The following is a 17,635-nucleotide window of genomic DNA, read 5'->3' as shown; positions in this document are numbered from 1 at the left end:
ATATATATGTATTAACGTATGAAAGAAAGAAAGAGAGGAAGAATTTTGTATATATACAATATAAATAGAGAGAGAGAATTCTTATTGATTGTAGTGTGTAATATGTCTCAGATCTTACTTCTATTTATACACGTACAAAGAATTCCTTTTCAAAGCTTCATAAAGTTTAGTCTTCTTTGAAGAACTGAACTTTTCTATTAGAAAAGCTTAGCCGCCTAACATTGTGAAGAAAGTCACCATGCATTAAATGGGCATCCACCCATACTTATCACAACAGATTAAACATTATAACAATAGATCCTATATCACTTTTGCTCTCATAAATAAAAAACACAAAAATAGCCCATAAAAGCCGCACATAATTAACATCATCCTAGTTACTTATTACTGTTACCAACTACTTATGTCAATGGGATAATCCAAACATGCACATGATCGGTTTAGCAGAGAAGCTGAAACGACCTGCAATTCGTTCAGAAATGATCTCATTGAATCTACATTTGTCACACAGAAATACTGCCAACGTTCATCTATACATGTAGATGAAATTTCTCTGTCTACACTTAAGAGCTTGCTTTAGTATAATACTATCATCATCATTATATAATAAAACGTACTTAATATATTGTTTTATCTTTATTCAAAATAAAATACAAATAAAACAATTTAAAGTCTATAATATTCTTGAGTCATAAAGAAAGAAACTTAAAAAAAATAAGAACATATATAACTGTAATAATAGCATGTCAATTTTACACTAAACTTTATATTATAAGGCTAATAAAAATTTATCGACGCAAACCAAAAAAAAAAATTTATCGACAACCTAGTATTTTATTAACCTCATTAAAAAAGCAATTGGCATATAATATTGTGTTCCATGTTATACATTTTATTTCAAGTTTGAAAGTATAATTAATAAATTAGTTATATCTATGACAAATATTTGTACAAAAGTGTAAATCATAACATGTTACTAAAATGAAAATAATATTTTCTTATCTAAATATTATTAACAATTTCGTTGAATACGGCATTTGTTGTTAATGAGTTTGGATTGTTGTCTTCATCTAGAATTAGAATGTTCAGACCATTGCGACTCTTAACTCTTGACAAAGCAATGTAAAATTGCCTATTAGTGAACACTTAGTAAAATACCTTAGTTTTTCAATATTTTTCTCGTCATATATAGTATTCTGTCAATCAATAATGTCTAAGTTGCATTTTAAAAACAATTTGATTTGTTAAGACTATTAGATATCAATAGTATCACAAACAATTTTCTCAATTGATAACCAAATCTCATTAATAACTGCAATGAATTTTCTATCGTCACACAGTAGTCCCATACAATAGAAAATATCTTAGAAGCTAGGATATGTAAATCTCATTAACTGTCCTAATAGACTCATATGTAATCCCATTAACACAATTAGATATATCCGTCGTCAACTTCTCTTAGCAAATTCATGAATCGAGACACAATAGTTCTCTTAACTGAAGCATGTATTTTTTGAATTTATTTTGAAAATTTTAATTTATGTACAATCAATTTAAAATAACTTAAAATAAAAAAATAACAACCTAAACAAAACAACTTAAGTAAATAACTTAAATTTAAAAAGTAACAACCTTTTTTAAATTTGATTTTTTATTGTTTTGTTTTAAAATGACGTTTTGTTTCCGTTTTCAAATTTAAGCTCTTATTATTTTGTTTTCAAACTTGTTTTTTACTACTACTTGCTTCTTATTGTTTTGTTATTATTTTTAAATTGTTGATTTTATTATTAAACAACCGTCCTAATTTTAAAATAATTTATAAATAATTTATAAATAACTTTATTTAAATTGGTTCAATAATATTAAGATTTAAATATCTAACATTCTAACTACCTTGCTAATAAACTCAAAAACTAAATCCTTATTATTATCTAACAATCTAACCAAATAATCTATTAATTTATAAATAAAATTACAAAAATTTTTAATAAATACATTTAAGCAAATAATCTCAAAATTCAATATATGAGACTATGAGTGTCACGTCAGTAAAAAATCTCCCTTTTTGTATTCGGTTTAAAAGAAAGATTGTTTTAAATTTAAAAAGTAACAACTTATGTAAATAATAAATTATAATTTATAAATAACATTTTAAAAATTTTTAGTAATAACACTTAAACAAATTATTAATTCAACAATATTAAAAACTAAATACTCAATAATCTAAAAAAACGTATTTAAAAATTTTAAAAATAACAACCTAATCAAATAATAAATTATCTTTAAAAATATTTTCTATTGAGAATATCGTTCTTGCTTCGAATTAATTGTGAAGGGCCCATTGGGGATTCACTCACAAATAAAAGAAAGTTTCTCTCACTTTTTCTACACCCTTCACTCTCGGCGTCTCCTTCTTTCTTTCTCCGTCTCTCTGCTTCCCTTCACTTCTTCGGCAACAATGTCGTCATCGCAATCCAGAAGAGGCGGAGTGTCCCTCCCTGAGAGGCCAGGAGGCCGAGACGACTCCCTCATCGTGAAGATCTCCCGCTCCCCCATCGTTGCCCGCGGAAAACAGGCCGCCGGAGACGCCGCCTTCGTGGCCAAGAAGCTCCTCCGCAGCACCGGAAAAGCCGCATGGATCGCCGGCACAACGTTCCTCATCCTCGTTGTCCCTCTCATCATCGAAATGGATCGCGAGCAGCAGCTCAACGAGTACGAGCTCCAGCAGGCCAGCATCCTTGGAACTCCCGCCTCCATTGGTCCTCCTAAGTGAAGAATCAAGAACTGCTCTCTCATTCCTTCGGTTCGGTTTTTCTGTTATTGTATTTTTCGACGTTTGGAGAGCATCACTGTTGGTTGATTGAATGAGCGAGTGGTAGCTAGGGTTTTAGGGTTTTATTGCTTTTAGATTCAATAATTCGTGTGATTTACCTTATTAGTAGAGAACTCTTTTTGTTACTTACACTGATAAGTCATCATGTTTTTATTATTTAATTATGATTTTGATGGTAATTATGTTGCTGGATGCCGAATTTAATTTGCTGTTAAGGTTTGAGCTGTGATGGATTTTTATAATGAAGACCCTTAGGGCATTCATCAAGGTTCTTTTTTAGCAACAAGTTTATTTATTTATTTATTTAATGGTTTTTTTAGGACTTTGATTGGCATAATTCCAGATGAATTGCAGCATTTGATCAATATTATGTTATGTCTGGATACTAGATACAAAGGAAAAGTCTAGGCCAGCAACTTTGTTAAATTCTGGTCAGCATGTAATCAACAAAAAAAAGTAAGCCATTGGATGAAATTTCACACCATTAAAACCATCATTAATGGCTATTTGATGGCTACAAATTACAAAAGTTGCTGGTCCCTAACATTCCTCAGATAAAAATATTTTCCAAATCAAATTGGGTTGGTTAAGTAGTTAACTCATTTATCTGCATTAACAAGTGTTAGAAGTTCAAATTCCGATTTTTGCATATAAAATTTGATCTGTAAGTGACAAATTTTTAAATGAAATTCCGATTCATAATAGATTAGTCTTTGGTTTGGAGAGATACGGTGGGAAACCCGCACTCTGGATGTAGATATAACAGATTTCTTGTGATAATGGTAGTACTAGATGCTTAATTTACCCGTGTAGGTCGAGCTATGATTATCGTAATGCTTATTCTTGAACATGAAAGCGAATTTGGGGGATTGTTGGGGTCTCGTGTTATTGTTAGAATTTCTATGGTTGAGAGATGAGTCTGTAAGTTGATGTTGCTAATCATAGTCTTAAACTGCCATTGCGATTTTGCTGCATTAAGTGGTGCAGGGGAAATCATGTGTTGCTAATGTAGCTCGCAGTGTTATGTTGGGAACAAACACAATCAAGATGGGACTTCAGAGTTGAGGTTAGGGCGGTTTAGTGGTGAAAGAGACTCAACGAAACTCATCCAAACATTAATTTGAATGAGTACAATTGTACAAACCACCATGTTGATGATAGGCATCCGTTATTCACAACATGAGAAACCAAAGTTTGATCAACTTTGGACATCCGACTCAAAACACATCAACCATGAAGCAGCAATAACTTTAAACCTTTAATGTCTGAACTATATAGCCTTGTATATTTTAAGCTAAAATGTTAGAAGCTAACTCTATATTGACATGTAAGATATATAGAAAATAATGTATGTATTCATTCTGTCTCATATACTAAGTTGACAAGTTGTAGAACCTAAATGCCCATATATCTGACACTATTTCAACTGGTGTAAGAGGTTAAAATAAGTACAAATTGTCAACTTCACTTCCAAGTTCCATCTCTTTTTTTATCCATCACTGACTTGACACACAAGAAAACAACGCAGCAGAAACTAATAGCTGCAAATACCCCCAGAGCAATGGCTGCTGTTTTTTTAGTGTCTCCTTGGGCTGCTGACTCTGATTCAATCAAACACAGAAACACAAGCTTTATTGTTGTTGGAGACATAACATACAATCATAAACAATAGTGAAGTGCAAATGTGAAATGAAAGAGCCTATTTTCCCCTTCGCACACCTCGTTTCTCAAATACCCAAATGAAAAATGGTCCAATACTCCGATAATATTTTATTTTTTTATTTCAAGCATAATTGTTATTGCTATCAAATTTATGTTAGTTTATTGTTATTTGCTATATAGCCACGAACAAAAACAGAACACTGGCAGATAGATCGTTCCTTAATGATTAGTGAGGGGAAAATACATCAAAATAAGTTAAAGAAATGAAGATCTTTTCTTTATTGCCTAACATCGCAGAAACACAAAGACACAACACTCAAAAGCAGCCATATAGAGTCCTACAATAATTAACAAACACACCAAAAAAAAAAAAAGGGGAAAGACGGGATATTTTTTTCTTTTCTCTAGAGTTATGATACTTGCATACCCAAAATTGTGACATTTATGGAATCTAATCTAATACTGCAAAATAAAAGTTTGAGTGTTAGAGTAGAAAATGTTTAATAGTAATAAAGTGTGTGCTAAATATACAATATACAAGAAATTATTGTTTAAAGATAAGTTTTTCAAGTAAATCATCAAGCCCCTTAAAAATTATAGTTTGATAATTTAGTCCCTAAAAGAAAAAAAAAAGTGAAATACATGTTCTTCAAATATGAAAAACAAAATTTGAAAAAATATCTTAGATTGGTAGTTTACTTACCTGCAGTTGAAGATGGCATGGTGGAAGAAACTCCCTTAGGGTAAAAGCTATAACTGAGGAAGCACTTATGGAGATAAATCTGTGCTTGAAATGAGTCACCACACTCAGCTTTGGCTTGTTCCTCAGCACTCTTAACACAATCACCACAATCATCAATGGCCAAATCACCCTCACACTGCCCCATTACATTCAAAGACTGGTAACTCCCTTTGTAGAACAATTTCCCACCATTACTACTCTTCACTCCATTCTCCACCATGCCAAAAGCTGAGTCCCTTTTCTCCTCAAACCCATCACCACCATCTCCATTTGCTTGTTTTGAACCACAAACCTTGTAAAGTAACTGAGTCTCAGGAACCTGCTTGTACCCCACAACCTCGTACCTCAGATAACAACCACTTAGTTGGATTCTCGCAGCCACCACCTGTGAACTCTTAATACATATCAGATTTATACAAGAATGCATTGATGTATAACATAAGAAAATTTGTAAAACAATTTAACATAAAAGAAAAAGCACTAACTCTAACGAAGATCTTTATTTAAAAGTATAATTTATTTATTTAGTCACACTTTTATAAGATATAAAATTAAATTTTACACTCCACCATGCAATGATCAAAATGAAACATCTTTACATGAAAAGAACTATGGAGTCTTCATTGGAATATCCACAAAAAAATATATATATATATATATATATATATATATATATATATATATATATATATATAGAGAGAGAGAGAGAGAGAGAGAAAATATAGGAAATCCACTCTTAGTTAATTAATATTAGTCAATTTTAAAATTTAAATATATAATTTAAGATTTAAAGTTAATGATTTATGATTTAGAATATAGAATTTAACACAAACAAAACAATTTTAAAAAATGGACTGAAATCGGTTGAAAAAAGTTTGTTTCTTAACATTACTCAAATATTTAACTAGGAGAGGAATACTTATATCAACATTTTACACAAATTAGTATAAGAAACAATAAATATAAGCATTTATATCATAGGCAACAACCTTGCCACAAAGATTTTCCAAAATGTAAGGAACTTTGCTGACACAGTTGTAGCAAGCAGTGTTTGATAAATCTCCTCTGCATTGGTACAAACCCATGATCATATTATTCTGGCCAGTGCCAGAATTTGTTGTGAAGAAAGGTTTTTGTGAAGATTGTGAAACAAGAGAAACCAATAAGGATTTGAGGTTCTGTGAGTAAACCCCAGATGGGTCATGTAGTTTCTGATCTGAACAAACTTTGTAAACCAAGCTTGTGTTATCTGCAGCATCTGACAGAGGAAGAAGGAAGAGAAGAATAACAGTAGTGAAGAGAAGAAGAAAAGGGTGAGAATAGTGCCTTTTGATAATGCTCATTTTGTTGGGGTTTCAGAATGTGAAGATTTTATTCAATTTTAACGTTCTTATGCTCTATTTATTTGTTCACTCACAACAAGGAAGATTTTGGAATATAGTTTTCTGGCTTACTTGGTTTGGTGGTTTTGGCTTTTGTTGAGGGGTGTTTTTGTAACTTTTGCTTCTGTTGTCCTGGTACCATGATTGCTTTATATGCTACAATTTTTACCAGTCGAGTATGGTGTTTGGATCATGCTAATGTTGTGAGTTGTGACTTGTGACTTCTTTTTATTGTTGTTGTTTTCTTTTATTCTTTCTATGTCTTATTCTATTTTTTATTTTTCTTCCATTATTAGAAATTCGATTACTATACTCAAACGAAGTCTTACAAAATGAGTAAAAATTCTCCTGTCATTCTTTTTTATTAATTTTTAGTATCAAATTTGATACATTTAGTTGAGATCAAGTACTTACTTCTTTCACTAATTTCACTTGTTATTAAAATCATGTTTTAATATGAAGCTTGGGCTTAAACTATATTTGGTTTCATTATTGTGGTTAATCAGAATGGATAGCCTAACGAAGACTGTTATTGTTACAATTGTTAGCATAACTTAATTATAAGACCTAAAGGGAATTGTAAAATTAAGAAAAAAATTAATAAATAAAAGGTGAAGACTATTCCTTATACACTTTTTTTAATTTTGATATTGGGATAAGTATGGTGTATAGCCAAATTATGGGAGTGTGGGAGATTTAACGAAGATGTGACGACTGTGATCAACAAATTGGACGGTCTGATTTGGAGTAGAGTAATCGGACGGTCCGATTAGAGACATCGCAGGTAAATAAATCGGACCGTTCAATTTGCGCACTGCATGCCACGCGTCAAACATGCATGCACCCTCGCCCCTACTTGTATACTACTCGGTGATTACTCCATCCCTTTCACTTTCGTTCCATCCTTCCCTCACTCATTCCAAGTCCCCAATCCCACCTTTAACTCCACTGATTCCACTCTCTATTGTTGATGAAATCGGACTTTTGAGAAAAAAAATTGGACCACTAGTCTTCAACAATGCCAAAGAGAATGATAATAAAAGACGTTAATCGTCCAGAATTTTACATTGTTAATTATCTTGATCATTCTAATTATGTAAGTTTTTATTTATAAATATTTTGATTTAATTAAAATAATAGTGATAATGTTAAAGATTAATAAAAATAGTGTAGTAATAATTTTTATTAAGATTATGGATGTAGGATAATAAATTAATTATCATTAATAGATTGTAGTAATAATTTTTATTAAGATGTAGGTATAATAATAAATAATTATTATTATTTGTTATTAATAAATTTATTGTAGTAACAATTTTTATTAAGACATATGTATGATAATAAAATAATAATTATTAATAAAGTTATTGTAGAAGATAAATAAAAATTATTGAATTAATTATTTTTACTATGAGTATAATATAGATATTTAATAAAGGATTAATAATTTATTATTATACCAATTCAAAGTGAATTAATTAATTTATTAATATAAGATGTAGGTATGATAATAAAATATTTGTTATTAATAAATTTATTGTAGTAATAATTTTTATTAAGATTATACGTGTGATAATAAATTAATTAATTAGTATTAATTGTTAATAATAAATTTATTGTAGTAATAATTTTTATTAAGATTATAGGTGTGATAATAAATTAATTATTACAATTGTTTTGAATAAATTTATTGTAGTAATAATTTTTATTAAGATCTATGTATGATAATAAAATAATTATTATTAATTGTTATTAATAAATTTATTGTAGATGATATATAAAAATTATTGAATTAATTATTTTATTATGAGTATAATATAGATATTTAATAAAAGATTAATGATTTATTATTGTGTGTTGTTAGAATAGAATAGAATAGTTAAATTTGTTTGTTATGTTGGAAGTGTAAATGTTAAAATTGTTTTAATATAATAATTGTTGAAAGTGAATTATTATTATTATCAAAGATAGGGAGATTCGAACTCGCAATTTCTAAATGAGTATGGAGAGATTATGCCATTTGAACTATAATTTATTGGCGAAAGTGAATTATTATTATTATTATTATTATTATTATTATTATTATTATTATTATTATTATTATTTCAATTCAATGTCTCGGTCTATTATAGATTGCTCGAATCCAATATACAATTCGATGAACGATATTTGGGACCGACTTTTAAGATACACTGAGAACATTTTTTGCATCCTCGCTTCATTGGTCACGTATTTCGTTTGAAATTGAATGAATCTACTAAATACAGATATGGAATATCTGTACAAAATATACGACACTCTTTTAAATATTTGAGAATCTATCTTCTCACAAATCACACCTTTTAATTCTTCAAATGACAGTATAAATGGAATAATAATTTGATCTCTAATGAATTTTCATACACAAATTTCACTTCTTCATATGTTTGTAATAAAACTTGTCCATGATAATATACTTTTAACATAACTCTATCATTCATTATGATATACTCACATTGCACTCCCTCAATTTTGATGTTAATTTTTTTGAAACACTGAAGAAGAAGAGAAGGAGCAGAGAGGAGCTTCAGACGATTTGAAGATTATGAGAAGAAAAAAATGAAGTGGAGAGCTCGATGAGACCATTGTTATATATATAAACGTTGAAATCGGACCGTCCAACTGTTTCAAATTTTTGGAGGACCTAAATCGGACAGTCCGATTAGAGTTGCGTTGGGCAAAATAATTTGCATGCATGAAATCAGTGGGTCCGATTTTCTTGTCCAAAAAAATTGTCTTGCAGACTGAAAATCGATGTGTCCGATTTCTTTGCATAAAAAAAATTGGTCCTTGATGGAAAAAATTGTCGGTAAAGAATTCACAAAAATAAGCGCATTGTAAGTATAGATCTAAACCGACAATTAAACCTCAATCAAATTTAATTTGTTTGTCACTCAAGCAAACCCAATAAAATTAACTGAAGTATTAAACCTCAGGTCGTCTCTCAAGGAATTGCAGGGAAGTGTAGTTATTATTGGTTACGGGAAAGTATATTTTTGGATTTTTAAAGGTTGAACAAGGAATGTAAATGATAAGAAAATAAACTAATGATTAAAAAAAGTCCTAGCAAGGATTGATAGTTAAAATTTCTATCCCTATTATCATAGTCACTTGTGATGGTAATTGTCTTTTACTATCACTTAGTTAACCTCTAACAATTGAAGGTAAGTTAACTGAGAAAATCAACTTGAGTTCACAAGTCCTAATCAAAGACTAGAGTTAGTGAAGTTCAAGCCAACTAGCTAGTTTCAATCACCAACTAACAAGAGATTTTGACAATTCAAGAGTCTCTAATTACTCAATCTAAGTTAAGAATATAAAAAGCTAATTTAAAATCCAACCAAGCATTTTATCAAATACTTGGTAGGTACAAAATAAAAGCATAGAAAATTAATGAGAGATAATAAAATCTAAACAACCAATTGCAAGCATCAATAACATATATTGAAGAAAGCAATCATAAATATGGAAAACACAAATTGCATTAATATGAAAATTGAATCTAACATCATGAGTGCATAAACTAAAGTGGAGAATAAATAAATCAACAAGATAAACTAAAGTGCTAGACTAGTAGAATGTAGAATAGAAACTAAAATAAAACAAGATGAAAATCTGAATTGAAGAAGAAATAAAGCTAAAACCCTAAAACCTAGAGAGAGGAGAGAGCCTCCCTCTCTAGAAAACTATATCTAAAACCTAAAATTATGTGAATGAAAGTTGTATGAATTGTTGAATGAATGATTCCTCCACTCTGCAGCCTCTAATCTATATTTTCGGGCTTGGAACTGGGTCAAAAACAGTCCAGAAATTGCCCCCAGTATTTTCTGATACGTGCAGCATGTGGCTCTGTCACGCGTACGCGTCGCCCACGCGTACGCGTCGCTGAAATTTCGCAAGGTCACGCGTATGCGTGATCCACGCGTGCGCGTCACCTAACTGCATGGCAACTATGGCAAATTGCATATCATTTTGAAGCCCCATATGTTAGCTTTCTAACGCAACTAGAACCGCCTCATTCGAACCTCTGTAGCTCAAGTTATGATCAATTTAGTACGAAGAGGTCATGATTGACAACTTAGCAATTCCTTCAATTTCTTATATTCCTTCTACTTTTACATGCTTCCTTTCCATCCTCTAAGTCATTCTTGGCCGATAAACTCTGAGAACACTTAACAAACATATCATGACATCGAATGGTAATAAGAGATGATTAAAATTAGTAAATTTAAGGCTAAAGAAGCATGTTTTCAATCATAGTACAAAATTAGGAAGGAAAATATAAAACATGTGAATTCTATGAATAAGTGTGAGAATAATGGATAAAATTCACTCAATTAAGCACAAGATAAACCCTAAAAATGAATTTATCAGTCCTGCATGCAAGAAATCGATGGGTCCAATTTTCTAACAAAAAAAATATATGTCAGCACAAATCGGACGGTCTGATTTGTACTCCTCTCTCTCTTCAACGAAATTGGACTGTCCGATTTCTTCACCACCATCGTCACAACAGTGTAAAACATTCCCTAACATCTATAACGCTGCGTTACACTCAAGTAGGTGTCATATCCATAAAAATTATTAGCCTTCATTATATGATTAAATAAAGATGATGATAATGATCATACCGAATTATCATACCTTTTAAAAGTTTTGCAACAACAAAAATAATTCTCTTGATGAGATTATTCTTATCACTAATACGATAAATTTTATAGTGTTTATAAGTTGGTGTATAATTTTTGTCTAATTTATTTTTTATAATAATTTTTAAAATTTAAAAATTATTTATTTTTATTTTTTTAAATTAAATATTAATTTTTAATCTTTTATAACAATTTAGACACCACTTTTTAAATACTATAATAATCACGTACTAAAAAAGGGTAAACAGTAACAGTCGCATGCCATATGATTTGATGATGATGATGCAATAGTACAGTGGAAATTTGACCGAAAAAAGGCATCAAGAGTAACTTTTGAATATGCATTTGACTGAAACATATTCAAGATATTAATATTGCATGTCACATGCATACTCACATGAAAAGTATGTAGCCATGACAACAGTTGTAAACACAAGCGAATTAGGGCAACATTATTAGAGGGAACGAAACATTCTACTTTATGTCTTCAAGAGTTGTGGCTCGTGTGAAGGAAGCAAGGTACATTGGTCCTTCTCCTAAAGCTTTTTCCTTTTTGGCCTTGGTGAGATTCAGTGAGGGAACTAATTATTTTTAATGATACTAATAATTAGTCAATATAATAGTAAATAAAGAGGGAAATAATTTAAGTTGTTGTTACTATAAAGAGATAAATATGAACGAATTATTAATTGAAATGACATTCATGATTCATCAACTCTTAAATGACATTCTCTTTTTTTCTGATTATAATGATTATTGAAAAATATTTTAGTTAAATGGACTAATGTATATGTTATTTTAATTTTGTAGAAAATAGAAGTATATATTTTATAATAAATAGAAAAAAATATCATTTAGATGTCTCACTCTCATAAAAAAAAAAGAATGTTATTTTCTCTATTCTTTTTATTGAAATTATGGTCATTAGCCACTCATATATATTCTAATATAGGGTGGTATCATTTTCCTTTTCCACTTTGTATTTAGTATTTACAGATGGAAATTAAAAGAGATCTATTACTGTCCATTTAATTTTTGTCTCAATTTTGATTTTCTTTTTCTTGACTCTATTGTTGGATTTCAGGCTTCTAGTAATGTAATGCCCTTTTAATTTTCATCCCATCATAGAGACACAGTGCTTGTTTGAATGGAATTAAGTTAGTCGAAAAAGATGTTTTTTTAAGTGTGTGTCGTAAAATTTTAAAATAAAAATAAAAATATTTAAAAAATTAAAAAATATTTTTTTTAAAATGATAATTTATATTTTTTTAAAGATTTTTTTATTTACAAAAAAAGATGTTTTTAATATAATAAATGAATAAAAACATACTTTTATATTGTTATATCCAAATATAATTATTACAAGGAGTAAAGTATATTTTTGTCTCTACCGTTTGTGATTTTCTTCAAAAATACTCTTAATATTTAATATATTCAATTTTGTCCCTAACGTTTTCAATTTATATCAGAATTACTTCTGAATATTAACTTCATCTAAAATATTAGAGACAAAATTAAAAATGTTTAGAGATATTTTTAAAATAAATCGAAAACGGTAAGAACAAAATTGAATAAATCGAAAACATTAAGAACAAAATTGAATAAAATTAAACGTTAGGGATATTTTCAAAAAAAATTATAAATTTTAAAAACAAAAAATATATTATATTCTAAATAAAAATATTTTTATATGAAATATCTAAATATAAAATTATTTTTATTTTTTTAAAAGATCTTTTAAAGAAAAAAAATCACTTTAAAAATGTTTTTGTAAAAATTTTAACAACTTAAATTTGTTGAATAACATTAACCGTAGTAATAAAAGTGTGGATTTTGCTTCAACTGACTGACTTAACTGGCGCTGAAGGGAAAAAATGTTGATTAGAGGCTAAATCATGATGACATTAAAACACATAAATAGCTTGTCACTTTATCCGTAGCAACTTTAACAAATGTTTTAGAATGCCAACAGAAAAGCAAACAGATATTTAATTGTTGAAATAACATTACTTATAATATTAAAATAAAATGAAGTGATATTATTTAAAAGAAAAATATGAAAAATAAATAGCATGCTTTAAGGTCATATAAAAGTAAATGGGTAAAGTATACTTTTTGTCCCTAAAGTTTGGCAAAAGTTTCAAAAATATCCTTAAATTTTATTTTGTTTTAATTTTGTCCCAAAAGTTTTCGATTTGCATCAAATATACCCCCGACGTCTAAATTTTCAAAAAATTTAAAACCAATCTAACAATAATGCATGAAAATGATGCTTGATTTGCTTGTGTTGAGGGTTGTTCTTATGAGATTGTTATTGAATTGATCTTAAATTTTTTGAAAAATTACCCGTCAAGGGTATATTTGATGCAAATCGAAAACTTTTGGGATAAAATTGAAACAAAATAAAACTTAGGGATATTTTTAAAACTTTTATCAAACTTTAGGGACAAAAAATATACTTTACCCAAAGTAAATAAAAATTCAACTTTCACATGCTCTTAATGTTATTAGAATTTTACGAAATTCGCTTTTTTTTTTCCTTTTGTCTTGCTAACATATACCCTAAGTATATTATTTAAAAGTGTCATAAAAGAAGATATTTTACTAAAAATTACTGAAATAATGATGAATTTGTTATACTTCCAATTATTAAATACTTAAAAATTTTAAAAGAGCTTCTATTATTACAAACTTTTTTATAAAACTTTTCTACTTTTACATCCTTAACCAGTATTCTTATTAGCTCATTTGCAAAATCCATAAATAAATAAATGGTTTAATTATTTATTTAGTTCTTATAATTTCACTAAATTTGTAATTAAATTTTTATACTTTTTTTCTCCTTCAATTATATTCTTATACTGTTTTTAATTTTGTAATTAGATTTTTGCTAATGTAAAAAATATTAGAGTTAACAGAATATTTTTTTACAAATTAAAGATACTCATCATCAAAAATCTAATTAAATCTTTGACCACATGTTTTTTTAAGAAATATTCTGTTAATTTTAACGTTTTCGATACGTAAATAACTTAACTACAAAATTAAAAACAGTATAAAAATCTAATTAAAAGAAAAAAGGTAAAAAAACTTAGGTGCAGTGAGTTTACGTGAAGTTGATAATTAAGAGCGGTTAGATAAAAATTTAGTCAAATCATTTAATAACTCTCAATTATCAACTTCACATAAAGTTGGCCATACATAAATTTTTACAAAAAAAAATATAAAAAACTAATTACAAATTTAATAAAATTATAAAAACTAACAAAAATAATTAAACCTAAATAAATCACAACCCACCTACCTACATGATCATGCAATTGTTCTCTTAATGCTTCAAGTTTCAGCTGCGACACAAATGTTTTGTTTCATCCCTGCTAGTTAAAGCAGGGGATTTCAGAGAAGGATCACTATTGTTATCAAATGGGTTGTTGTGGAACCCGCAGAACTACGAAGTCAATTGAGACGGCTTTGATTTATGTTGACTTTCACTCGGACAAACACCAAGACTTGTTAACTTAATGTATACGTTCTTTGACTTCTTTCTATTAAAAAGATCAAGATTTCTATTTATATACGAGTGTAATTTTAACACACTGATACTATAAAATATTATCCTTAAATATACATATAAAATTATTTTAGACTAATAATATATTAAATTAAATTATAAATTTAATTTTAATACATTGATATTATAAAACAATTTATACTATAGTTTAATTATATTTAATCTTTATGTAATTAAAATAAAATGTGATGTGGTGTAATTGAACATACATATAAAAATATTTGATATTGTCTCAAAATTAAATTCTTAAATTATTTGTATATATATATAACTCAATGTTGTTCAAAGCATTTATCCAAAATGGGTTTGCTTCGAGGCATGTGTTGTTTCTCTAAGTCAAATATCTCAATAGAAACAAAACCTTCTAATCCAACCCTCACCTCAACAAAACAACTCTTTTCAAATCAAAGACTTGTCTCAACAAAACAACCATCATCCATAATAAAAGAACTTTGCCACCACTTTTCACTTGCTGAGTTACAATCATCAACAAATAACTTCAACCATTCTTCCATAATCGGAGAAGGCGGATTTGGCGTTGTTTACAAAGGTCATTTGAAGCAAAATTCCGCCGCAGTCGCCGTCAAGCGATGCAAAAAAGAATCAATCTTCGGTTTCTCAGAGTTTAAGAACGAGGTTGTCTTGCTCTCACAGCTACACCACCCTAATCTCATGTCATTAGTTGGATTTTGTGTCGAAAGAAACGAGTTAGTTCTTGTTTATGAATACATGTCTAATGGTTCCCTTTTTGATCATATTCATCCTAATAAAATTATAAGGGATCCACTCCCATGGAAACTTAGGCTTAAGATTTGCATTGGAGTAGCGCGTGGACTACACTATCTTCACACAGGACTCAAGTATGCAATCATACACCGTCACATTAAATCGCGCAACATTGTTTTAGATCATAACTGGGAACCGAAAATTTCGGGGTTGTTCTTGTCCAAAAGAGGTCCATATAGCATGTCAAAATCATTGATTAGAGTTAATTCGAGAGTAATGTCAACATGTGGATATAGTGATCCAGAATATGCAGCAACCGGTGATTTAACTGAAAAATCGGATGTGTATTCATTTGGTATAGTTCTATTAGAAGTTTTTAGTGCTAAGTCAGCAATGGATCTTATTAAGGAACATTTGAAACATAAGTATTTGGTGAAGTCATATGCAGAGGAAATTGTTGATCCGTTTCTGAAGTCAAAGATTGATCCAAGTTGTTGGAATTTGTTTGTTGACATTGCTCATCGATGTTTGGTTGTTGATGGAAGAGAGAGGCCAGATATGGGTGAAGTGGAAGTGGAGCTTGAACATGCATTGCAATTGCAAGAGGAAGCTGACTCCAAATATGAGCCGAATGCCAATTCCTAAATTCAATTTCTTAAAGGATATGATTTAGTAATTTCTAAGTCTACCTTAATAATTGTTATTTGTGCGTGTTTGTGTCTCTGTTTTTGAGATATATGATCAATTCTTGAGTCTTGGTATTGAAAAATTTCATTAGATTATTTCAATTTCAAATCCTTCCATTACTTTGTCAACCATACCTTCCTTTGGTATATTGGAGATGGATTGGGCATAGATGAATTTTTACTAAATCCAGTTTTTGTAAGAGCAATTTGATAAACGTTTTGGTCTCGTAAGGAGAAAGTTTAGAAGACTAATATTTTTATTTAAATTTGGCAAATACTTAACTAGCAAAAAAAAAATAAATAATTTTACACTATTAAAAATATTAATGATGACTAATTAATAATTTCAAATCATAAAATCTACTAGTGCTCTAGCATTCTTGTCTCGTAAAAATGTGCTAAACTATGATGCAGACAGAGTATTTTATTGATTTAAATATTTAAAAAAGATTAATTCCAAAAAATGTGCATGACAATGCATACTGAATACTTGGACTGAAATGCGCACGTCCAAGTCGCAAATGGCACCTGCGAAAGGAATTCTTTTAGCAGTTTACAAACACCGCCTAGGAAATGGTACTCATGTGGGCCATACTGTGAACTAACCAACCCAAGCCTCGTTGTAGCCAAATTGGGCCTGCAATTCGCGACTCACGCACGAAATAGTGGCAGGTCTATCTTCCAAAGTCATCTCACGTATGTAGGGTGACAATAAGAAGGACAAGGTATTAGATTCTATTCTAACTTTATTAGTACCATCAAATTTTAATTCTATCCTACCTGTAAAAAAATATTAATTTATATTTTTTATATATTAATAAAATAAAAAATAAAAAATTAAATTCAAATTAAAATTAAAATAATATAAATAAAATAAATGTTTTATCATTTTTTTCTAATTCTAAATTCTTATTATATTACTTTTTAAATAATAAATATATTAAATTAATAATTTAAATAAGATCAATTATAGTATGCATATGTAAATTTGTATAAAGTTAAAGAAATTTTTTTTGTTCATGTATTTTTTGACGCGTGTTTATCATCTTGTGAATGAAAGTTGGCTCCCAGTTTGGCTTTAGAGTTTGAAGATGAAGTCTATTTATTAATATGTGAAGCTTGTTCACGATTCACCTACAAATACATATTAAAATTTGGCTTTTATACATGTCTCTCTCAAAACAATTGCAGCATTTATTTAATTCTGTTAATTCAAATAACTCAATAAACTTTTTTTCAATATTTTACAATAATTTTAGTCTCACAGTTAAATATACATTTTACACTTTTTTTTCTATAAATATATTAGTAAATTCAAAATCTATACGGTTAAAATTAAAAAATC

General features: G+C 28.9%; 2 protein-coding genes and 1 pseudogene across 3 annotated transcripts; 2 read left to right on the top strand and 1 right to left on the bottom strand.

Annotated features, from left to right (window-relative positions):
* The first annotated feature begins 2,355 nt into the window (after positions 1 to 2,355).
* On the top strand, positions 2,356 to 3,012 carry TOM22-V (translocase of outer membrane 22-V). The gene has a single exon (XM_016331013.3). The coding sequence runs from the start codon at positions 2,459 to 2,461 to the stop codon at positions 2,771 to 2,773; it is 315 nt and encodes a 104-aa protein (XP_016186499.1). The 5' UTR covers positions 2,356 to 2,458; the 3' UTR covers positions 2,774 to 3,012.
* A 1,285-nt stretch (positions 3,013 to 4,297) lies between these two features.
* On the bottom strand, positions 4,298 to 6,580 carry LOC107628247 (plasmodesmata-located protein 3). Its single transcript, XM_016331012.3, has 3 exons — positions 6,227 to 6,580; positions 5,199 to 5,622; positions 4,298 to 4,434 (listed from the first exon to the last, which is right to left on the bottom strand). Exons 1-3 carry the CDS (start codon positions 6,578 to 6,580, stop codon positions 4,298 to 4,300), a joined length of 915 nt encoding a protein of 304 aa, XP_016186498.1.
* An 8,597-nt stretch (positions 6,581 to 15,177) lies between these two features.
* LOC107628246 (receptor-like protein kinase FERONIA pseudogene) lies at positions 15,178 to 16,373 on the top strand (annotated as a pseudogene). The gene has a single exon (XR_015905267.1). The product of XR_015905267.1 is annotated as a receptor-like protein kinase FERONIA pseudogene (transcript).
* The last annotated feature ends 1,262 nt before the right edge of the window (positions 16,374 to 17,635 follow it).

This window comes from Arachis ipaensis, chromosome B2 (assembly GCF_059453495.1).
Source record: "Arachis ipaensis isolate K30076 ecotype BB chromosome B2, ASM5945349v1, whole genome shotgun sequence".
Taxonomy (NCBI): domain Eukaryota; kingdom Viridiplantae; phylum Streptophyta; class Magnoliopsida; order Fabales; family Fabaceae; genus Arachis; species Arachis ipaensis.
The sequence above is the reverse complement of the archived record's forward strand: the minus strand, read 5'-3'. Positions and strand labels throughout refer to the sequence as shown.